The 24,792-nt window shown below is 35.1% G+C and overlaps 1 protein-coding gene across 8 annotated transcripts in view; it reads left to right on the top strand.

Annotated features, from left to right (window-relative positions):
* Positions 1 to 24,501, top strand: part of nek7 (NIMA-related kinase 7) — a 227,554-nt gene extending 203,053 nt beyond the window's left edge. For 6 of the 8 annotated variants that reach the window (XM_072274173.1, XM_072274172.1, XM_072274169.1 and 3 more), the window contains 2 exons: positions 15,867 to 15,980; positions 19,918 to 24,501. In XM_072274173.1, the coding sequence (XP_072130274.1) occupies positions 15,867 to 15,980; positions 19,918 to 20,028 (225 nt within the window). In that variant the 3' untranslated portion in view covers positions 20,029 to 24,501. Of the gene's footprint in view, positions 1 to 15,866; positions 15,981 to 16,298; positions 16,653 to 19,917 lie in introns of those variants that run through there. The other 2 variants (XM_072274174.1, XM_072274176.1) reach the window with 2 other exon arrangements.
* Positions 24,502 to 24,792: the final 291 nt, after the last annotated feature.

Here is a 24,792-nt window from a genome sequence, read left to right as displayed (position 1 = left end):
AAGAAATTCAATCTGTTCCGAATGAAAGTGGACGCATCAGGAAAAAAATAATAGAAGTTGTGAATATGTCTACAATTTTGAACACATTGATTTCCTATTGCTGCAAACATATAGAATATTCTTTCTCTTGGTATTGTGAAATTGGTTAGGGGACATCGCACAAACTGTGAAGAATGCAGCTCAGCTTCTTTTTTAAGCATATGTTTTGACTATGAGAAAACTCATAGTCTGTAAAGAGTAAATTGGTATCCAGAAAACACATTTGCACAAGGTTTATGTAAGGGGAACAATGGCATGAAACAAATCAAGAACTGGAAAGAAAGGAAGGATAGGAATGTGCAAGGATACAGCAAAGATAAAAGGTGATAATACTAGCTTGCATGATGGTGTTTGCATGAACTGATAGTTGTTTCCTGATGGAAGCTCAGTGCTAGGGTGTTAGGGATCATATTGGGATTTAAGGACAGGAATGTGGAGGAATTAGAGGTTAGGCCGTACTCTAGGACTCTGCTCCATGTTCAAAGGCCAGTGACATGGGCACGGGACAAAGGACATCTACAGTCTGGGCCTCCGCTTTGTGCTTGAAGGCCAGCAATGTGCCAAAGGATATACTTAGATGCCAAAGCAATACATACAAGATGCGGGAGGAACTCAGCAGGCCAGGAAGCATCTGTAGAAAAAAGTACAGTGGAAGTTTCAGGCTGAAACCCTTCAGCAAGACTGGAGAAAAAAATGTGAGGAATAAATTTGAAAGTTGGGAGGAAGGGAGAGAGAAACACAAGGTGATAGGTGAAACCTGAAAAGGGGGGGAGGGTGTTAAATGAAGCAAAGTGCCTCCAACCTAAGTGTGGCCTCACCTGGAAGGACTATTTAGGGCCCTGAATGGTAGTTCTTCCAGGTGAGGCAAAACTTCACCTGTGAATCTGTTGGGGTCATATACTGTGTCCAGTTCTACTGGTGTGGCTTCCTGTACATTGGTGAGACCCAACTTAGATTGGGAGACCATTTCACCAAGCATGTATGCTACGTCCACCAGCAAAAGTGTGTTCTCCCAGTGGCCACCCATTTTAATTCCCCTTCCCATTGCCATTCCAGTATGTCTATCCACGGCATCCTTTACTGTCGTGATGAAGCTCCACTTAGGTTGGAGGAGCAACACCTTGTATTCTGTTTAGGTAGCCTTCAACTTGTTGGCATGAACATCAATTTCTTGAACTTATGGAAATGCCCCCCACTCCCCTCTCCTTCACCATTTCCCATACCCTTTTCCCTCTCTCACCTTATCTCCTTGCTAGCCCATTACCTCCCACTAGTGCTCCTCCCCTTTTCTTTCTTCTATGGCCTTCTGTCTCTTTCACCAATCAACTTCCCAACACTTTACTTCATCCCTCCCCCTTCAGGTTTCACCTATCACCTTGTGTTTCTCTTGCCCCTCCTCCCATCTTCTAAATCTACTCCTCAGCCTTTTTTCTCCAGTCCTGCCAGAGGGTCTTGGCCTGAAACAGCGACTGTACTCTTTTCCATTGATGCTGCCTGGCCTGCTGCATTCTTCCAGCATTTTGTGTGTGTTGCTTGGATTTCCAGCATCTGCAGATTTTCTGTTGTTTGTCCTTGCTGTCCCAGGTCAGTGGGCCTCGGGAGCAGATGTCCATGCAAGGGGAAGGAATGAGGGTCAGTGAGGCAGCAAGTCCAGAGTTTGGGTGCAGGAGTTTAGGGTCCTGTCATCGACTAGTCTGAGGGTCAATACCAAACTTCAAAGCTTAAATGTGAATCAGAAGTCTGGAATTCAAAACCTGATGGCCGGAAACTGGAGAGTGGAATATCGAGGCCCGGAGGCCTGTTATGAGGTTGGGGGACTTTCCGTGTCTGTGTAGATGAATTATAGAAAATTATAGGCCAGTTAGCCTGACTTCAGTGTTGGTGAGATTAAAGATGAGATTTCAGGGTACTTGGACACATAATAAAACAGACTAAAGTTGGCATGGTTTCCTTAAGGGTTCAAATTTGCTTTGAACTGGAAAATTAGTGGATGTTGCTTACTTGGATTTTCAGAATATCTTAGATAAGATACCACAGATGAAACTGCTAAACAAAGTAAGAGCTCATGATATTACAGTCTTGTCTTGTTGACTGCCAATGACTAGTAGTGTGCTGCACGGGCTAATGTTGGGACTGCTTCTTTTATATATCAATGATTTGGATGACAGAACTGATGGCTTTGCAGCCAAGTTTGCTAATAATGAAGGGCAGGTAGTGTGGAGGAAGCAGGCAGTCTGCAGAAGGACTTGAACACAGTAGGAGAATGGACAAAGAAGTGGAAGATGGAATACACTGTTGGGAATTGTATGGCCATGCACCTTAGTAGAAGGAATAGAGGTGTGGACTATTTCTAAGTGAATAAGAAATTCAGAAATCTGTGGTACAAAGGGATTTAGGAGTCCTCGTGCAGGTTTCCCTAAAGGTTAATCTGCAGATTAAGTCTGTGGTAAAGAGGGTAAATGCAGTGTTAGCATTCATTCCGAGAGGATTAGAATATAAAAGCAAGGCTGTAATGCTGAGGCTTTATAAGGCATTGTTCAGACTGCACGTAGGGTATTGTGAGCAATTTTGGGCCCCTTTATCTAAGAAACGAGTGCTGGCATTGGAGAAGGTCCAGAGGAGGTTCATGAGAATGATCCCAGGAATGAAAGGGTTGATATATGAGGAGCATTTGGCTCTGGGCGTGTACTCACTGGAGTTCAGAAGAATTGGAGGGGTGGGGGAAAGACTCATTGAAACCTATTGGATATTGAAAGACCAAAATAGAGAGGACATAGTATGTTTCCTATAGCGGGGAATTCTCAGACTAGAGGGCACAACCTGAAAATAAAAGAATATTGCTTTAGAACAGAAATGAGAAGGAATTTCTTTACCAGAAGGTGGAGAATCTGTGGAATTCATTGCCAAAGACGGGTGTGGAAGTCAAGTCATTGGATTTATTTGAATTAGAGGTTGATAGGTTCTTGATTAGTAAGGGTGTCAAGGGTTATGAGGAGAAGCAGGAGAAGGGAATGAGAGGGATAATAAATCAGCCATGATGGAATGGCGAAGCAGAGTCAGTGGGCCCTATGGCCTAATTCTGCTTCTATGTTTTATGGTCTTATGGGAGTGGGAAGGAGAAAGGGGCTTGCTTTCCTGAGTATTCTGGGCACGTTATGTTGGGGTTGAATATGTAGTGATTCTTGCTGTCTGCTCCCAGCACAACCTAAGAATGTTAATGTACATCATGCATTATCACATGCATATGTACGTGTGATAAATGAATCTGAATCTGGTACCAGAATGATCAGTGAATGCTGTACCATTTAAAGGATGCATTCATAACTTGGATGAAAAGACTTAAATGTAATGTATCCAAGTTTGAATTTGTGCAGAGGACACAGAAACTGTAACAATATATAGTCCAATAAAGTGAATATGCAAAGAGCTAGCAGATTAAATGTAAACAAAAGAGATTCTGCAAATGCTGGAAGTCTTGAGTAATACAACATAAAATACTGGAGGAACTCAGCAAGTTTGTGGAGGAGAATAAGAACAGGTTAACTATATTATGGGACAATGTGGAGTTATTTACAGCTTTGGTCTCCACATCTGAAAAAGATCACAACTTTACTAGATTGATTGTTGGGACTGAGGTCTAGTGGGAAGAGGCTGAGTAAAGTTGTTCTTTGGAAATTAGAGATCAAAGGATATGTGGATTGTCTGGAAAAGTAGGTCTTGTCAGCTACAGCATACTTAACATTGGAACAGACTTGAGGAAGGATTACCTACTGTTAGTATTTGTCAAGTTATTAATTGTACTCTAACTGGATCTAGCAGCCCCACTCAGTTGTATCAAGCCATTACTAAAAATAGTAAGTAGATTGCTGTAGTTCAGGGATTGGGCCCACCATTTTCTTAATACGAAATGATATGCAAGTAATCCTCATTTTTCTTTAAAGAGAACAATCATAGTTTCTAATAAAAGTATTTTTTTCCTGAACATTTGCTTTGTACTAGTTTCACTGCCACCCACCCCCCCAGCCTGTGTAATAATAGTAGTCATTAGCCAGGAAGACTAGGCTGTCCAAATTATGACTGCACCCCTGTGTTTCTTGATTAGTGAACAGTGTGTTAATTGCTGGGTGACACAGCAGTATTTATCTTGCCCTCTGTCTTTCCCTTCGATGTGAGATTGAATTTTCTGACATCCTGGTGTGTTGAATGTTTGGATACCAGCCAACTTGTGTTAAGACTCGTCCAAACCCTGGCAAGCATATTGCTTGGTAAATGCTTTCTTAGCACAACTTTTCCAAGCAATTCTGGGAAGGTTAGTTTAAGATGACACACAGATGTATTGTCACCATCACCATGATTCTTTTAAATAACTACGTATTCTAAACCTTCACCATTATTTACTGCTATCCAGAGTAGGGATAAGTGTGGTAATCCAGTGCATTGTTATTTTTGCCTTACCTTTTGGTGGAGTGCTCTTTCTAACCACCTGCATTGCTGACTCGCCAGTTCATACTGATGGAAGACATCAGCTTAATGTTGAATGTAAAAGTACATTTATTAAGTTTTTTTCTGTTAATTAATTATAACTGAGTATAGATTTTAATGTGAACAAAATTAGAAACTATATTTAACATTTTATCAGAAATTGATGACAAGCAATGGCCTCAAAGAAATATATATTGACATGAAGATTATTTTCTTTGCCAAGGATGAAATGAAAATCTTTAAAGATAAATTGATCTTATAGATGGCATAATTTACATTTTGTCTATACCTCTTTGTAGTTTTATACTTTTTAGACTATCAAAGTAATTGTATTTGCTTGTTCTGGCATAATTGATAATTCATACATAAAAGCACTGCACTTTAATGTAGTGTTTCAATGTTTCAAATTTTCAGCTGTGGTATATTGTGGTGAAAAATGTTTTTAAATTATACCTTAAAGAAAGGGCCAAAGCCGCTTACGATTAATACTATAAAATTTGCAGCACAACATTTTTTGTGTGGAGATAATCCTCTAAAAATATTAGCTTTTTTATTAGTTAAGTGTATCGCTTTCTTCAGTTCGTGCAAAAAGAAATTTTCATATGAGAAATTTTGTTGGTTTTGGTTTTATGTTCTTGAAGGCAGTATGCCATAGTTAAACGGATGTCAGCCCAGAATGGTTGACTTTACAAGAATTATTTTGCATTTATAATATTAATACCTCACTGATTTTATATAATTAAACAAAATGCAGATAGTGAAAATACAAAATTACGAATGTGATTGAAAGCGATAGTGGTCACAATGCAATTAGTTTTTCTGAGCAAGTTGTGTAAGGTAGCCAGATTTATATGCGTTGAGTCTTTAAATGGTGTAAAATCATCAGTGCTTTATATTTTTACTGCGTTTTGTTTCTTGTGTTAAGTAAAACCAGTGTTTTGCAAAAGTAATCCTTTTCTGATGGATACTTGAGATCCAGCTGATTTGTCAATAATACAGATCTGGGAGTGTGAATAGAGCAACCCTGCTTATGTGGTTTGGTTTAATGGGTTGTCTCCATGGCAGAATGCTATTTTTGTTTAATTCTGCAGATACTTTTTAAACTGCTAATTATAAACAGTGCTGATGCTGTAAGCAATATCTATAGTTGTCAAACTTCGGTCATTCTGCTGAGATTGGCTCTTTCAAAATTCATGGATTCTTGCTCTCTAGCTATAGAAGACTGCTAGCTTACTCAGTGGCATCAGTTATGAGAAAATAGGAACTGACTGGAGATAATAGCCATGCATGCATAGTTCAAACTAAAATATTCTGGACAAGGATGAGCATATGTATACAGTCAGTGCTTTTGCATGAAAAACTACTCTTCAGTCCCAAGTACAAAAAAGGTAAGTATTATTCAAAATCATTTGCTTATTTCAAATTATCAGGTAAAGGATTTTGCATTTGGATTAATTGGAGGACATGATAAGAATTGTCCTTCAGAATAATTGGCAGTCATTCGTTTTTTTTGTGAGATTATGTGATTAGGATTATTCGGACAAGATTTAGACGGAAGTATATAAATCCCTTCCCCATTGTTTAATCCTAAAGAACAAGTGAGATTAAATTTTTCAGAAAATCGATTCAGTTTTAAACTAAATGGCTGATGTGGAGTTGTGTTGCAATTGGAGGAGGTTATTGCCCAGGTCACAGTGGAGAAAAATAAGACAATGATGTCAAACAATTAAATGTGTTACAATTTTGTTTTAAAAACTATTAAAATTATGTTGTGGAGCTGAAATTTGTAAATTATGCTATTATGTTTATTTTTAATCCCTGAAGAAGTTGTTATAGAATTTGGTAACTGTGTACATTTGAGTTTTGGACATAATATCAGGAATAATATTCTATTTTTATTGGTACAAAGATCACTCATCAATTATAGATGAGAATTAAAAGTATTTTTATACTCAATTATATTCAATTAACAATGTGTCGGTTGGCTACATAGGACATCACTCTTTTGCACTATAGGAGCAGGTTATAATAAATTTTTAGTGGCTGCCCCAAAATTCTGCTTCACATCCTGACTCTGATTTTGTGGCACTGTGGTTCTGCATATTTACTTCATTACAATAAAATTAATTTCATTGTTGTTGTCTGAAGCAAGATATTGGTTCCCTTTTTGCCATAGTTATAAACTGTACCCAAGTTCACAGACAGAAAGTGGCCCAGATTAGCCTTGAATACTAGCTTCATTACTGACTGGAACAAACAGTGCAATTCAAAACCAAGTACCTTGTTGTTTTTTTCAATATGTACTTGGATTAGTAACTTTTAATGCAGATTATGCAAAACATACTTAAAGCTTTCCTCAACCTACCATTTGTGTGTGGGGATATGAGATGGCATAACAATTGTGTTGGATATGTTGGAATAGGAGTTGAGTGTGCAAAGGAGGAAACAAGAACAATCCAATGCTGTTCTCATGAGTATAGATGGAAGGAATCTCACTGACAATGTTGTAGGGGAGTGACAACATCAGCAATGTTCTGGGAGTTGGGGAATGGGCTGGAGATGAGAACAGGGGATGGGAGTGCTTCCTTGTTACTGCTGAGTGTTTCTTCTGGGGTGGATGGGGGAGAGGTTCTGTTGAATAGATTCAGTGTGAGGCAGGGGCTAGGATTTAATTAGATGTTTCTAGTTAAATTAAGTTCCCCTATATTAGTAAAGTGGCAGTGGGAATATCCAATGATGAAAAAATGTTCCCCTATAATATTCGAAGAGGACTGCTGCATGATGGAAATCATGTTCTGTGGGGCTCTGATGCAGAAATCGCATTAGGATCACATGACTGACTCAAGGAAATGCCAGTTGAACTTACACACTAAACAACCCAGAAATGGATATAATTGTGCTTTTAGCAGAAAAAATTAACTTAATTTCCATGATGTTAGGAGAGGCAGTGGGAGGGTTGGGACAAAAGTATATTGTAATTGAATTGCCTGACATTTTTCTTATTGTTACACAACATAAAGTTATTGTTGAATGAAGGTAATAAATATTGAATTGAATTTTATATTAGAATGAGCGGTACCAAATTTTAAATGAAGATGATTTAATTGTAAAATGTTTCGGCAACTAGTCTGGGAACATCATGCAATAGAATAATTTCTAGTATTAATTAATGCCTTGTTGTTCAGTGTCACAAATTATTTGCATAAATTGATAATATAAATCAGTTACTCATCTACACGGACCTTGACATCTGAAGATGAGGTTTTACATGTTTCCTTCATTGTACAGAGCAGCAGTTGCCTCCTTAGAAGGTTGTAGGTTGGTGCCTTACAGTAAAAGAGAGAGTGCAGCCACCAGCCCTGAAGACAGACAGGATGCTCCCTTACCTTGAACATATCCAGAATACTAATAAGAAAAGTCGGACCCTTGAGGTCAGGGAGCAAGTCAATCATTTCAGTGATCGTCTCAGTGAGGAGAATCAAATTAGCCTGAAAAATTCAGCTGCTGGGAAGAGAGGGCAAGCAGCTGTCAGGGGCAGCAGCGATATGCACTAATGAACCAGATGAATAGTGCAAAAGCTAGAAAATAAAAACAGGACAGTTGACATTTTTCATCTGTCAAAAGCAGAAGATGCATGAAAATAGGTCCATTTTAACTCTTTATTGCATATGCTTCTCGGCTGTTAATTCTATTTTAAAATGTTTTATGGACTACTGTGTTTAATGGCATGTAGTGGAAAGGTTAGCAGTGTTACTTCTTGAAGGTTCACTTAAAAGTTTAGTGATATTGGAGAATTATGTCATTGGGACAGTTTAATGACAGATGCTCTTTGTCGATTCAGATATAAGTATTATTTTTGGGGAACAAACAGTTAAAGATACGTTTCAAAGAGCAGCCGACAGATGAGAGCCATTTTCAGCTTGTCCTGTCCCTGCTAAAGCTCACTGAGTAGCACAGGATGGTCTGCGTGTTTCGCAGAAGGTCTGCGTGTCTGGGGAATGTACACATTGTCCTTTGAAAATCAAACTTATTAACACATGCAGAAAAGGGTGACTGACTTTAGGGCACCACTGCACACATTGCAGTGTTGATGCTGTCCATGTTAAGGGATTTAAAGGGTAGTACTACTGAATCCCAAGGACAGTGTTACCATCAACAAAATATTATCTTGAGGATTATGCTATTTCTGCTTTAAAGCAACACATGTGTTATAGTCCACACAACTGATATGGCAACAAACTAATCTTGGACTTACCTAACTTACTTTTGGAGTAATATTTAAAATGTAAAAACATTAAAGTAACAGCAATTTTTGTGACTGTGTGAATATTCATCTAAAAACAATTATTTTGACTAATGTAAATTCTGAAACTTAAGTTACCTTTTCTGCAGTATTCTGGTTGCCCATTTTGGGCATAAGCGCTTCACTTTAAAGCAAGGACATAGAATTTATTGTTATGTGAGCATTTCTTTTCTTTCCAAACAGTAACCACCGGTTGTACCACAACCTACCATGAATTTTTGTTGTTTGGCATAATAAAAATGTCACTTCTTAATTTTTTTAGGAATGTATTGATGTAAATTTCTCTGATTCAGCCTTCTGCCACAAGTTTAATTCTGAAGGTTCATGATTATTGGCAGCACTGACTGAACTAGAGAGTTAGAATTAAATCGTTTGGTAATGCTATTTTAATGCTCATGTAGAAGTTAAGATGTGCAAGTCCTGAGAAACATGTAAGAGGAATGCATATTTTGCAAAAAGATGGGTGCACTTAACAAATGGGTTGGCTTTTATTTGACTGAAGAGGTGAACTGTATCTGTTCTAATTGGTGAATAACAGACCTGATAAATCTTATAAAACACACTTTCAAACTTTGACCATGTCATTCTAGCTCATATTTCGACATGTGGGTGTCATTTTTAAATGCTATGAAATGAGGCATGTGTATCACCACCATTTGTATTGATGTGGGTACTAATTCAGATAGATTTACAAATTCACAGTTGTTGAAGTGTTTTGATGAGAATAAAATGAGAATCATTTTACTGCTTCAATTTTGTAAGGTTCACTTGGCAGCTGATGGTACATTGGCAAATTATTTTTATTGAGTTCTGTCAATCAAATATTTGTTTCATCAAGCTTTGAAGACTAGTTCCATCTATTACATTCACAATGTACTTGGGCATGGGGTGGAACAGGATGAGATGAAGGACTAAAACTTTAACAATAGACTCAGCAATAAAATGTCAGAAAATTTTATTCCCAACTCCAGGTCCACTATTGTAGCTTGAGAAGAATCTGGAAATGTGAATTTCTGAACATCCGGGGTTAGTGATCATTCCAGTGAATTGTTACTTACATCCCCCTTGGGTTGACAGGATCAACAGTGACTTCTTTTTACCTTATCAATGGAGGTGCATTTAAGCTTAGAAGGCAAAAATTTATGAAGGGAAAATCATGTTCAATATTTCCAACAAGATCTGTTTTTTGAAGGTATAATTAGCAGGGTAGATAAGAGGGATTAGTGGATTTACTTTATCTGGATTTTCAAAATGGGATTAATAAAATGCCACATTGATTGTTACTTGAAAGTGCAGTAGATTGTGGTTAATTGAGACACATCGGGATTAGTACATTTTGGTGCATTTAGTTGGCTCCCCAATTAACCAAAGTTTCATGGAACTACTTAAATAGATATAAAAAAAGACGAGCTATCACTTAAATGAGTAACAAATTATGTATTTAAAAGAAATACAGAACAAATTAGATGCTACTACAGTACTATAAAATTGTGTTAGTTCCCAATAGTTATCGATGGAGGAATTCATCCAGTGTACTCTGCCATGTTCTTTTGACTGGACTGACTAAGTGAATAAGATCAGCACAGACACCTAGTGGAAATAATGGACTACCTTCATACAATGCTTTTGATGATTGCATCCTTCAAATCTTCATTTTCATTGTAACATTCAAGATGATTTTCCATACCTTCAAATTCTTCGTAGGTCCTAACTTGTTGTAGTACTGAAATTATTTCATTTTCACTCCTGGCTGTTTCTGGCATCTCCAAGCCTGGATGCTTGAAATCACAATGAGCAAAACAGTTCTGAATTGTCTTACTGTTTATTTATCACCAAAAAAATATCAGTGGCAAAAATCACTGCTTTTTGAATACAAACACACACAACTGATACTATTTAAAAACTGTTTGCTCTAAGAACGGGGTAGTGTCTAATGGCTACACAAATGTGCGCGACTGACTTTAGTTAGAAACTGTTCGGCAACAGTCTTCTGTCCCAATTAAGCAGCATAGTGTCCCAAATGAAATAAATCCCAGCTATTTTCTCTATTACCTTTTTTGTTAGTTCTGTAAGAGTTGTCTCAAATAAGTGGCTGACCCAATTAACCGAAATCCACTGTATTTGGGTTGACTTAAAAGCAGATATTGAAGATTGGTCTATGAGTAAATTGGAGATGAACTGAGTGAGTTGTTTCCAGGTTTGTACTCTGTTGCTAGTTTTGCTAAGTAAAATATATGTATGTAGGTTGTCAGCTATTGCAATTTATATTCATGAGTTTAATGAATGAGTCTGTGTAATGTTATCAACCAAGTATGACAAAGTCACCAAGCCAGGTGGGAAAATAAACTGGAAGGTGCTGAGTCTTCATATTGAGGAAGCATGATGTGCAATCATTCCTTTTCTATGATGAAAAATAAAATATGATTGTTTTAAATAGTTTGAAGCTAATAAATGTTGGTGCATTGAAGGATGTTAGTGCAGATGTTAGCAATTTGGATGGCAGTTGATATCCTGGCATTTCAGGAAAGAGGATGGAGAGTACGAAAACCAAGGAAGTCTTGTTGAGTTTTTAGAAAGCTTTGGTGAGATCTCCTTTGAAATAGAGTGTGAAGTTTCATTATCCCTTCCTCAGTGAAAGTAATATGTTTCCAATAAACTTGCTCCCTTTTTTCTAGGAGCATCAATGGACAGAGTATGAACTTTTTGGGTTGATAACCTTTATTCGGCTTTCTGACAAAATTTCATTGAACTGTAACACTGATCTTGTTTCTCTCTTCATAGATATTACTTGTTACTGTTTCCATTATTTTCATTTTTTTTGTGTAAAATGTTTGTTTTTGGCTTTCAGAACAGTACCTTGGTATAGTATAAATTCAGAAGGTTGATTCCTGCATGGTAGAGTTGCCCTGTGAAAATAAATTAAGTGAGGTTAGAACACGTTCATGGAGCATTGGAGAATGAGGTAATCTCACGGAAAATTTTGAATTCTCTTGGAGGGGTTGACAGGGCAGGTGTCTAGACTCATTTCTGTTATTACTAACTGGAGAGTCTAGAATAAGGAGTTGGCCAATTTAGTCTGAGATGAGAAATTTATTTATGCAGAAAGTTATAAATCTTAAATTTTCTACCGCAGTTGTTGCTCAAGCTGTGTATATTTGAGGTTGAGTTTGGAGGTTATGTGGATTGGATGGCAAAGTGGATCTGAGGCATAGGAACAGCTGTAATCCTGTTGTCTAGTTGAAATAGCTTGAGGGACCACATGGCTTATTGCTGTTCTTTCTTATATTCGTTTCAGGACTGCATATGAGAACTGATGAGTCAATGAGGGTTGGCTATGTTGTTGAAGGTGCTATTCATAAGGTGAAATGTCATATTGATACTCTGTTATTTTGCTGGCCTTTTAAAACAGGACATTCCCATTTGCCATGACCATCAAACCAAATACAGATACATAGCTATTGACAATTGTATTTGTGGATCTTATCCTGCTTACCTTGGCTGCTGCATTTAACAGTATAATAGTCGATAATTAAATATAGTTTAGCCATGATGATGGGACAATGCAGAACCTGTTAGAGGTAAAAGACTATGCTAATAGGACGTTTTAACATTTTCACCCATATTTGCCTGTGTATTTTTTTGTTGTATTCAAAACAAGTTTGTCAGTATTTATCCTTCTTTCTCAGTCTTTCTGATAGGTCAATCAGTCTTTCTCAGTAGTTTGTATATTGTTCCCACATTTGTAGTTTATGTGAAACTAAAGCTGAAAAACTATTTCATTAGTAACTGCTTTTTTTAAGCTGTGTGGGTTATTTTGCTTTTACATTATGGAAATGTCTGTTCATTCTAGCAATAAAACTCAAAAGATTTTTATTTGTATGGTTCAATGAATTCAATATGAATTGTACCTATGGCAGTTTCCAGGATTCGTTTCTGAAGAAAGGAGGTTCAGGTGACATAATTGAGAAACCTGAACTCAGTAATTACACCGAGGTTGGACAAGTTGCTGTTTTCTGATGTCAACAGCCTTTAGTTAAGCTTGAACTTTATCAATGTTTTGCATGGCAAGTAGCTTAAAGTGGAAACCATTGGTGAAAACGAGCTTGTGATAATTGAGAAAATGGGGCAAGCTGCTGTATACCTCCTTAATCAGTTTAAAGGTTTGTGATAGAAGTAATTCCAGGTATGAAGAGGTAAGGTAAATTATTGGGAGATTTTGAAGACAAATCATATATATTAAAGGAATATGAGAACATCAGAGAATAGAGGCAGTTGTGAGCCACTAAGTCCATCAACCTTGCCCTGCTATCGGTGTAACCATAACTGATCTGCTCTAGTTGTTGTCTCCTTTTGTGTGCCAATTCTGCATAAGCTCATTTCCCTGATACTTCAGAAGGTGTCTACTTTAAATATCTCCAGTGATCTAACCTCTACAACCATTTTGTAAAGTAGGGTGAGAGCGGTTATATTGGGGAAGTGGAAGTAAAAGGGTACATGTTTCAGATCGTAAAATCTTGTTCAAAATCTGACCTATACCTGAGTTTTAATGGAATAAAACTCTACACTTCTTATAATTAATTTTCATTATAAGAGGTGATGTCAAAATAATTAACACACATCATGTTATTAAACAGGTATTTATCCTGACATAGGCAGGAGTGTCAGTTTAATTTGTATCTCCTGTAGAAAATAAGCATGTTCATGCCAGTGAATGCCCTTTATCTGATGTTCCTCTGTCATTTGTATATAAGAACAATAACAAAAGTATTTTAACACTAAATTCTGGATAATTAACTCCCTTTCAACGATTCTGCAAATAAGTAAAAGTTAGAATAAATAATACTAGGGATATTCAGCAAGTCAGCATCTGTAGAGAAAGAAGCAGTTAATGCTGCAGATCAATGAAATTTAGCTGCTTTGTGATAACTAGAATTTACTTGTGTATTGATTTCACACCTTGAATGTAGAAGGTCTGAACAACAAGATTAGAGAAACCTTCTTTAACTTCATCGTCTTGCAGATTTAGTTGTAACATTGTCACATGCATATTTTTTGATTTTCCTCACGAGTGACCAAAACTGGATAGGACTCTTGCTAATTGCGTCTTCTGCATTTACATTTTTGCAGGACATTCTTTGAAAGGTCATTCCATTCCACTATGTTAATATCACAAAAAGTGACTTGCATGGAAAAGCCAGTTTATTCTTAGTACTTCGTTATTGTTACAGTGATCTCAAGTTCAAGAAAAGAATATCATTGCTAGACCACTGCATAGATGACTTTATCGTTGGTTGTATGATCATTTTTGAAAAACTAATTCCCAGCAAGGGGCCAAATCTGAGAAATTAAGTTCTATTAATATGGGACAAGTTAACCCTAAAACTCCTGCAGCTTTTTATCTTGCAGGTATTATTCAAGTTTATTTGGAAGAGTTATTATTTAAAATTCCTGAATTTATGACTGTTGATGGGGTGCACAAATCTGTGTTGCCACACATTTCATTTCATTTCAGTGTAATCAAAATTTAGATCAATTCCTTGAGGAGTTGGGAATAGCTCTGTGTCTAACAGCTATCAAAATGTTGACTTTTTTATGTATGACACTTTGTAGTACTCTAATAGTTACAAAAGTAGAATAGCAAAAATATCGGGTTGTAAATTTTGGACTAATAAATTGGTGAAACTTTTATCTCTTAAAGAATATGTGAAATTTAAGTTTATCATTATATTGGCTGATGAGATCAGATTGTTGTGCTTCTAATTTCTATCAAATCCAATGTTTTGATCATTGTACTTCTCGAACAGTAAAAATAAGAATTCTTCTGTTGACATACTTTTTTTTCCATATATATGTCATTTTACTTTTTTTATTCCAACACCTTTCATTTGCATAATTTGCTTACATTTTCAAGAGAGGATTTCAGTTCCTTTTCCAATCTGGTTTGCATTAGATAAAGGAAAGACTAAATCCTGGCAAAGCTTTACAAAACTCAGAGAATGGTCAGTGGGATCCTGGTAGATAGTTATACCTTGCTCAGACACTGAGGCTAGCAAACAAAAAGCAAGTGCAGGGAAATGTTTTACATAAATATTATACATGCACACATAGAAGTATAGATCGTGTGCATGAGATCTTGCGCAAAATTGCAGTTTTCAGGGTATCCAGCCCTCAAAATCTCACTTGGATTTCAAGAAGATAACCCTAAGTTAGAAATGTAATTACAAATTGCAACGCTTTAGGTATACATTTTAATTACTGTGGTTGAACAACAATTGTGCATTCTTCTGTTGGTAAACAAGTGTGCTTTATTTGCACTGGTAATGAAAATGTGAATGGATTCAAAGTGTCAAATCATCTGCAACTTAATTTCTTAGCATTACAAATCTGGGCTGTTTTGTTGTGTAACTTTAGTTGGTAATATCAAAACATTTATACATCACAAAGCAAGGTTCAGACAACCTGTTTCTCTTTCACTTAATACCTAAATAAAAATCAGTTTCATGCTGAAGCTTAGAAACATTGATTTCACCTGACCATGTGCCAACACAGGAAACCTGGAACTCGTGTTGGTCTTTCCATTCACTATTTCTGTTCTTATGTTACTGATGGTGCATAATATTGTGCAAGTGCTAATTGTTAAAGAGGTTCAACATTGCGTAAAAGGTAACTTCTTTTTCTTAGGGGCTAAATTAAGTAAATTAAAAAAAATTAGATGGATCCATGTTTCATCGTACTCGGTGCTCATCACAAATATCTACTTATAAGCAGAGACCAGAGGTTGAAACATTGAGAGGTCTATAGATTTGTGAAGTTTATTCATTTATGTTTTAGTAGAACATATCCTAGTCAGTCTGCTGAGATTATTTGAATGGTATAATGCAAATCAAATGTAGGAACCTTTTTTAAGGTGGAGTGATTAAAGAGCTAGTTTTGCATGGTCTTAAAAGTAGTAAATCAAATTTCTCATTCAAACACCATATTTCTATGCTTTTATTTCATCAGAAATAATCTTTTCTTTGATTTCTCCTCTTTTTTCCCTTAGATGGCTGCTCTCCAAAGTCCATTCTATGGTGATAAAATGAACTTATATTCTCTCTGTAAAAAGATCGAACAATGTGATTATCCTCCTCTTCCTTCTGACCACTACTCAGAAGAGGTGGGTTCTGTTTTGTTCAAACTATTGACAATCTTTTGATTTGAAGAACAACAGAAGAATTATGAGATAAGATAATGCTCAAATATTGGATCCCTATTGGAAAGTGTTTGCTTTCATTGCAACTAGCTGTATTTTGCCTTATATTAGAGGAATAAAAGTTAGTCATCATAAATTTACCTGTAGTGCTATTTTCTGTCACTTAAGTTACAACGGGAGGAAGGGAGTGTCAAATTATCTTGTACTGTACTTTGCTTAGATTTTCTTTGTGACAAACATCCTTGCACTAAGGCTAGTAAATTGTAACTTTATCCCCATCAGCTGAGTGGATCTTAGCCTGGCCATTTGCAGAAGATGGTGAAATGGGAAAAATGGAAGAATGCCGCTCTAATGTTCAGTTCAAGAGCAATAAAATGGTTTATTCCCTCCTTTAAACATTTATAAAAAAGGAAAATACACTTGTAAACTGATGCAGAATAATATATTTCTTATTTCACAAATCAGTAAAACTTGTTATTACTTGTAGTAATAAGTGCAAACATGTTTAAAAGAAAATTATATCCCATAGCAATTGCTGGATGACCTTATTTGATTTGTGCTTAAAAAGCACTCTTAAAGGTTTAATGGGAAAGTTATGTTTTGGCATCGGTGTAGAACCAAATTTGGAAATGGATGGGGGAGGGGGGATATTGGGAGAGAAATCTTTTGCAAAATTTCAGTTTTTCTTTTTAATATTTGCTTTGGATTAAAATTTATGTGGAGTAAACTTATTTTTTTTTTGTTTTCTAATTGTTCAAAAATCCCTTCTAATACTTCACATTTCCAGTAATGTATATATAAATGTGTCAGTACAGATTGCTTAAAATCTGTGGTCTAGATGGTAGAGCTAGGTGTAAACAATAATGTGAAAGATGGCAAAAATGTCATAGGTTGTTCTTTATTGTGTCATTCAGACTGTCTGCTTTTGCTGTGATGCACATGAATATTTCACGTATCTGCATCTTCATCCCCATTCTTCTTGACTAATTTTCAGACTGTCTGAATTTGCATTTCACATGGTAGCTGATTAGGAGATGTTGAGTGTGGTAGAGGAGCCTCAGCAGGCGGTTGCTATGGCTACCTTCGGCAGGATTTAATGATGATGCCACTAGTGGTTGGTTGAAGTCGGCCTGCCTGCAGGGCTACTCTGCTCAGCCTCTTATTGTGGCTAAGTGTGAAGTGGGGGTTGTGTATTCGCAGCCAAGGGGCAATTATCAGGGACCAGCCCAGATGGAAGGTCCCAGAGCTGGCAAAGGCTGAATCCGATCCATTTCTCCCCTACCTTCAGCAATGCCAGTGCGGAGAGATAATTAGCACAAAACAGGAGCATTTCTTTCCTTCCAGCCTGACACAATGTGAATGTGTATGGAAATAGATTGGCTTTGTTTTTTGTTAGTATTCTTGGCATTTGCTTCTTTTCTAGAGGCATGAGAGAAAGATTTACTTTGTTTCATTTCCAAATATGGAGTTATTGTGTATAGTTATTGCCATCCATGCTTACTCATTATTTTATGAAAAATATACAAATACTTCAAAAACAAAATACATGTTTTTTTTTTACATACAGTAGCCTAATAAGCACATGTTTCTTTCTGATATCCAAGAACTGGCAAGACTGGTATTTTTGACACTTGATCCTCTTTCAGACTATTTAGGTGATCTTTAAATGTACAACATAGTACAGGGACTTTGGTTATAGTTATTTTTTGGCATAAAATGTAAATGACTTTTTTACAATTGAAATTTGTTTTGGTATTCTATACTTAATGGGCTATGCTATAAAATATGAGTCAAGGAATAAATGTAAATGATCCCACTATGAAGTATAATTAATGCACCTACAGTAATTTTTTTTGGCATTGACTTTGTCAGTGCAGATAACAGAAATACACGGAGCCTTTTGAATCTAATCCAAACATTGTGTGCATTTCTATGAGCCATCTGATGCTGTTCAAAATAATTAAGCTGCTGAGTTCCTTGGGTATTATTTTGTCTCTGAAAGTCTTCAGAAGATGAATACAAAAATAAATTTTTGAACTGTCATTGCATGGCCTAATGGTTAATTTTTGGTTAACTATAAAAAGCCAACAATGTAATTTTTAAGAGTAAAACAAAAACCAAAGGCAATTATAAACATGACACACAATCTCTCCCAGTTAAATATGTTTCTGATTTCCAGACAGGACTTTGCCCATAACTCAGTTGAAGGAGAACAAACTGTTTCACGGTGACATTTGGTATCCAGTATGGCCTCACAGCTTGAAATTATTTTATATAGCAATGTTACACAATAGTTATCCCTTAATGAGGGACAAAATTTAATATTGTATAGTGCAAACAAGCATTTGCCCCTAAAGACTTTCAATTCAATCTTCATAATTAACTCTGTGTAATGAATTTTATCCAGATGTTTTGGTTCATACAAAACAAAGTCATAAATTTCTTTAAATATTTTATTTCTAATTTTTGACATTTAGCAGTATTTTTTAAAAAGTTCTAATGTATGGATAGTGTACATTTAAGCTAAACCTTTATTTATTATATGGGTCTAAAGGTGGCAGTAGTAATAAGCATACCACAGCTCAGCTTTTAGAGATGAACATTTTTAAGTCCAATAATTTTTGGGGAGAATTCAGGAAGTCACTACAGTATAACAGTTAAAGTGAAATGCAAATATTTTAATGACCCAGTAATTCCTCTGAAACAATTTGTAATGTGGAATGTGAATAATGCTGCTAATCCGAAATAATGTTGAAACCTGACATCTGGAACTGAAAACATTACAGTCAGTTGTAGCTCCTCATGATCACAAATTCCTTTCAGAATGCTTGACATTATTCCAAGAGGTAAACGGCTATCGATTAATGTTAATGTGTTGCTGGCAATGCTGTGCTCTAATGATCAATGCAGCTTGAGACAGGTAATAGCACTGAAAAATATACCAATTATTTTAACTAAGAAAAAATAGTTATTTATTTCTTATTTGTAAGTCAAGCTCGGTAATATGTTAGAAGATCATCTTATTCTGGGCTCACATTTTTCACGTGTGCACCATGTTCCACAGTTTCTCTCCTGTGAGTATCCATTATTGTGACATTAGAGTAGGATTGTTTGCTCCCTGAGGTTGATAAAAAAATATAGCAAATAATGTAACCATAAGTGCTCCTGTAGGAAAATGAGAAAGTGAGGTGCTTCAGTGAGCATGCCCTGCTTTTCAACAGATTAGTGACCAGTAGAGTTTCCACTTTTTTGTCCTATCCCTTGATTTCCTTAGTATCTAAAACTTGTCTATTAATTTCAAAAGCAAAAATAGTATTTTACATTGACATGGCACAAAATTATTTGAAAAATAAATGCAAGTGTGATGAAATGTAGCCAGTAATTACTGCATTTCTAATGGATAACATAATTATTTTTTCTTTCTCTATTGCCTTTTCATTGACTAGCACCTTTGTAAATTAAACACAATAGAAATTTGAGTCAATCACAGTTTGAAGGGGAAATTACTTTTGTCATAGTGTCAAATGTTAAGTAATCTTAAATGGCTTCAGCTCAATTATTTTCAGTATAAGTAGCTGTTCCAGAGACAAGACATCAATATCAAGAAACAAAGTTAATCTAGCTTGCTTATCTGAGTGATTTAGTTTGTCTTTTCTAGATAGGACTGATAACTATAAACACTTAACACATTTGAGTAGTTTTTGACTTGGAACCGCTTTTCACTGTTGAAAAGATATAATAGCTCACTCACAATATTGTACGCCATGATTTATAGTTCTTTTGGACTGAGTAAATGAACCTTTGTCCCAAGAACACATAGTACACTGCTAAGGCATTTTATAATATTTGTTCTTGATAATGGTCCTTTTCCTGTCATTTAAAGAATTCTTTTATTTTCTAGCTTCGCCAATTAGTAAATATCTGCATTAATCCGGATCCAGAGAAGAGACCAGATATTGCCTATGTCTATGAGGTAGCTAAGCGCATGCATGCACTTTCTTCAGGAAGCTAAAACAAATCATGCATTGTGAAGACAGGAAAACAGAAGACATGAACATAAAATTTCAGTATTTCTGTATTCTATCATTAGTCTATTATTCTATGTCTATGAATAGTTGTACAGAATTCAGTGGTTCAATGGAATGGAAGTTATACAAGCTCAGATGAATTCTTAATGACATGGTTCTTTCTGCTGAACTGCAGTTGTTTTAATAATTACATCCTCTCAGTGGCCTTCAGTGTTTTCATTTCCACACTTGATATTTTGAAAATAAAATTAGTGTGACTACAATATTTTTTACAATCATAAGCAAATCTGTTTTCTCTAGGCCTGTTGGACCAGAGTTGTTAGATAACTCATGCTTTTATTTACTAAATGCTGTAGCCTTTGCGGTATTTTCTGTTGACCCCAAGCTGCTTAATGGTATTGTATGAATTTGCAGAAAGTTTTGGTGTGCTATGCCAATCAGCATTTGGTTTGTCTGGACCAAATTCTCAATTGCTTCGACGTTCCTTGTAAGTCACATAAATGATAACCAAAACACTATTAAATATTAATTGACATTTATGGTTTCTAAAAAGTGCCTTCACTTTCATTTTGTTAAAACCTGCAGATTAATGCAATAATTTTAATTGCCCATCGATGTTGAACCACCAAGAAGAACAATTACTGCTCAGTTACAACTACCTTGTGATTGGGAAACAATATTATCCCGTTTTATTGTCTTTGCAAAGATCCAGTTGAGATTCCTAACTGAGCTGAAGAGACAAGAGTTCAACTTGTCTCTTGATTTGTAGTCTACCTTAATTTTATTTTTATTATTTTGTGGATTTAAAAAATTTTTGTAGTTTCTTTGCACCCCGGTTATTTGAATATTCAATTCTACTTCTGCAAAGCTTATGTAGTTGGAAAAGCTCCACACAGATTGACATTAAACAAATTTATTAATATGGTTCCAAACAAATGTGATAATTTTCATAAAATATGATAATCAATGGGGAACTGGTATAGAATCATAAAACTGTAGGCCATACCTGGAGGATTAATCCAGAACATTTTACAGCCAAAAAGTGATATTCATCAGTTAAAAAATAATTTTGGCCCTGAATGAAATTTCTTACAAGGTCTGATACTTGATCACGCAGACCGAAGATAATGTAATCTCAGCAATTATATTTGAAATGTTACAATTGAACATGGTGCCTTTGAATTAAGAGGGGGAAATGATTTGAGCTTTCTGCTCCAGATTACTATCAATATCCACAATTCTAAAAATCCCAATCAGAATTCACAAACAAAAATTGACTGTTTGGACAATATTAGTCAAAACACCTGGTCCTTTAGAATACAAGGCAAAAAAAAGCATTGGAGAATTTGAGAGGATAAGAAAAGTCCTTCCACGTGAAATAGACTTTCTGCTATACATTTATCTTCAATATTTTAGAATTCATTTGTGTATAAATATGTTACTATATGTAGAGAATGGTATTCACTGATTTGAGTAGTGCCTCTCCAAAAGTGAGTATTTGCCATCCAGCATTGTTATTGAGCAGTAACGAATTAAGTTAACTTGGGATTTTGGCCCAAATTAAAATTTGTTGTGTTTTTAGTTCTAAGACTTGATTTAAAAAAAAGTTCTCTAATTAATAAATGATCTTTTAATTAATTTGAAGAGTCATTTATTGAGTCAAATACATCTATTTTACAAACATTATAATTCCTTTGCAATTTTTTCCTTATTGCTTAGAGATTTTAAGTAGTATAGCTAAACACCACTGCTGGTTTTGTTGACGTATTCCATGTATTAAAACAAAATCAGTTTGATTTTTTGTTGATCATTTCAAGTCCAAAAGCAGCTTTTGTATTGGATGGTATGAACCGATATGAAACAGGACAATGGTACTGCATTCAATTTTTTTAAAAATAGGTAATATTAATTTGAAATTCTTTTTTAGCTCTGCAGTTTTGTATCAATTTAATGGACACCAATTTTCCTAAAATATTCATTTCTAAATTCTTCCTAAAATGCTGTACCAATTTGTGCAACTTATTTGTAAATCCAAGCAATATTATTTTTGCAAATTATTTACTTCTTTAGAAAAAGAAAACACATTTAATTTAAATCCTTCCTAATTTTCAATGTGTTACACTTGTTAATAGAGCCAGGTTCAAAATGTTCCTAGATTTGAATATTCTTTGACAAGAACTTATGTAGGGAAAACCAGAGTACAGAATAATGTGCTTTTATGTTTTACAGAGATGTTAAAATGTTTATATCTAATATCATTAAGTGCATACTGATAAAGAATATATATTAAAGATTCCACTGCAGAGATTTCAATTGCTTTCCAGTATATTGACAAGAAAAATGCATCTTTTGGTAAATAGTTGTATAATCTGTTCAATGGAAATGACACCATTTTATTACAAATCCAAAGGTTAGATATGAGATGGATTTTGCTTTTGTTCAAATTTATTCTTATTCACTGTAAAATCTAACATGCTGCTTGTCCTTGGTCAATTTTCAGATAATCGTTTACATTCTGAAAAATTGCTCTGCTTTTGCAATTCTGTTGCAACTACACTTGAAACTAATTACTTCCTTTCATATAATTGAAGAGCATTGCAGTAGATTTTCATGACTTAGCACTTGTGTGCATGCACCTCCTCTCTTGTACGTGGAATGATATTACTACCTGCTGTTTTGTTTTGTTCACTTCTGTGAATGACGTTTGTCTACCTATAATTTGTTGCATTCACCCTGAATATCTAAACATTGTTCTGAAACTTCGCTTAATATGAGTTACAAGAAGTACCTGCTAACCAGTTATCTGATTGTAATTGTTGATCAGTTAAAGATGGCATAGTAAATGGCTGAGTTGAGTGACATCATTGTCAATACAAAATGGATGTTTACCCTGAGCGCTGTATGGCTAGTTATTTTTTTACTAGATAATTTTCCATCCAATAAGTTAACTATTAGTCACTTTATAAAAGCTTGAATAGATTTTATTACCAATTCATGCATTTTATTATCATGGACTTTACAATTTGAAAGCTATCGTTGTTATTCTAATATATTACTATATAATTCTTTTTGCTGGATTTTAAAAAATGATACAAGAAACAATCTGTAGTCTTTCAGGTACTTGTAATGAAATTTTATTAATGAGATGTAAAAGGCTGGCCTCCAGGTTTGTTTCATAGCTGATTTGTGTGAATCTTTTGTAATATTTTGTGTGCAATTATCTACAGCCATGATAAGGAAGGGTGTTTTTCCTTCCAATTCTGATAAGTTCTTGTTATCCTTTTTTCTGTGTGTCTCTGCATGAAGTAGAACCCATCCCTTGCAAGTCAATATGCACGTAATAGCAATCTGTAACCTAGAGTTTTCTTGTCACAATCTTTCCTAATGATAAAAATCATTAGAATTCTTCATAACTTGGTTTAGGACTGTTAAGTTTAAACATGTAGTTTGCTGTGACGTAAAATGTATAAATGCATAATTAAAATGACTACTTAGTTACATATTTGTATCTGTAAAAGAATATTTCAAAATGGTTTATTAGTAAGAGAAAACTAACTAATTTTAATTGGAAAATGTACAAGTGCATAGTAATGAGGATAGACCAGTTTGAGTTTCTTGATTTTGTAAAATCTGCTTGATACAACTTTTTATTACTTAAGAATTTCTGATTTAAGTAATGAGTCTTGCATGTATAAAAGCACAATCCAGCACTGGGTGCAGGGATAATAATGCTCGCTAAGGAGACAGTGTCTGTATGTTGAAAAGTCACCTGTCAATATTTAAATGTTTACTCCTTTTTCATATACAGTACTCAGTGTAAAGTTGTGCTTTATTGCATTTGGTGGAGACGTGATACAATATATATATTTTTAAATAAGGCAATTTTTCAATTTGAATGGACTCACTAATATCAATTGTGAAGTTACTCAAGACACTCTCAGAAAGATTATTTTGTAAGCACACTGTTTATTTTTGCAGGGTAGCATATAGGCGAAGGAATAATGGTTTCTGACAAATCGCTTTAAAGCATATACTGTGACTATTAAATACATTTGCTTGTTCTGTGAAATTGAAAATCGAATGACGTGACCTAAAATGCACAAATTATCTGAGTTTTACTGAAATCCTTCTGCATTTCAGCAATTTTATTTGAATGTATGGAAGGTTAATTATGTCATTGTACTTCTGCTTTGTTAAATCCCAACAGTTCTCTCTGCCAGAGAAATCCTATCTGCTGGCGATAATAGTTTTACTATCTCATTGCCACCTAGTGGTAGCACAGTTATGTTGCACTTCAAGGACAACACTAACCAATAATAAAATCTATTGTTTTAACTGCAAAAATATGTATATATCATTTGTATACATCCTCAATCATTAATTTACCCTGTTCAGTATAATTTTTTTCTGATTCTAAGTGCAGTTGCTTTATCATTAAAATTGGAACTTTTATTCCACTTATGGGCATTGTTCAGTCAAACTGAGTTTTGTTTTGTAATAAAACGTTACTCAATTGAATCACCATGTGCACCTTACAAGAAGTACCAGACTCCTAACTAAAGATTTCATGCTCATCAATTGCCATTTATCTGTGATTCTTAATCTTGTTGTTTTGCCAGTTTCATTAACCTAATAAAAAGAATTTTGAATGTAGTGCTTCTTTCAACTTTAATATAATATTTTTTTCTCTTAAGTGATTGCATTCCTGGTGAAAGTGGTTTATAGGCTTACTTTGTTTTCCCTGCATT

This window comes from Mobula birostris, chromosome 12, assembly GCF_030028105.1.
Source record: "Mobula birostris isolate sMobBir1 chromosome 12, sMobBir1.hap1, whole genome shotgun sequence".
In the NCBI taxonomy this organism is placed as follows: domain Eukaryota; kingdom Metazoa; phylum Chordata; class Chondrichthyes; order Myliobatiformes; family Myliobatidae; genus Mobula; species Mobula birostris.
Note: the sequence above shows the minus strand (reverse complement) of the source record. Positions and strands in the feature narration are given on the sequence as shown.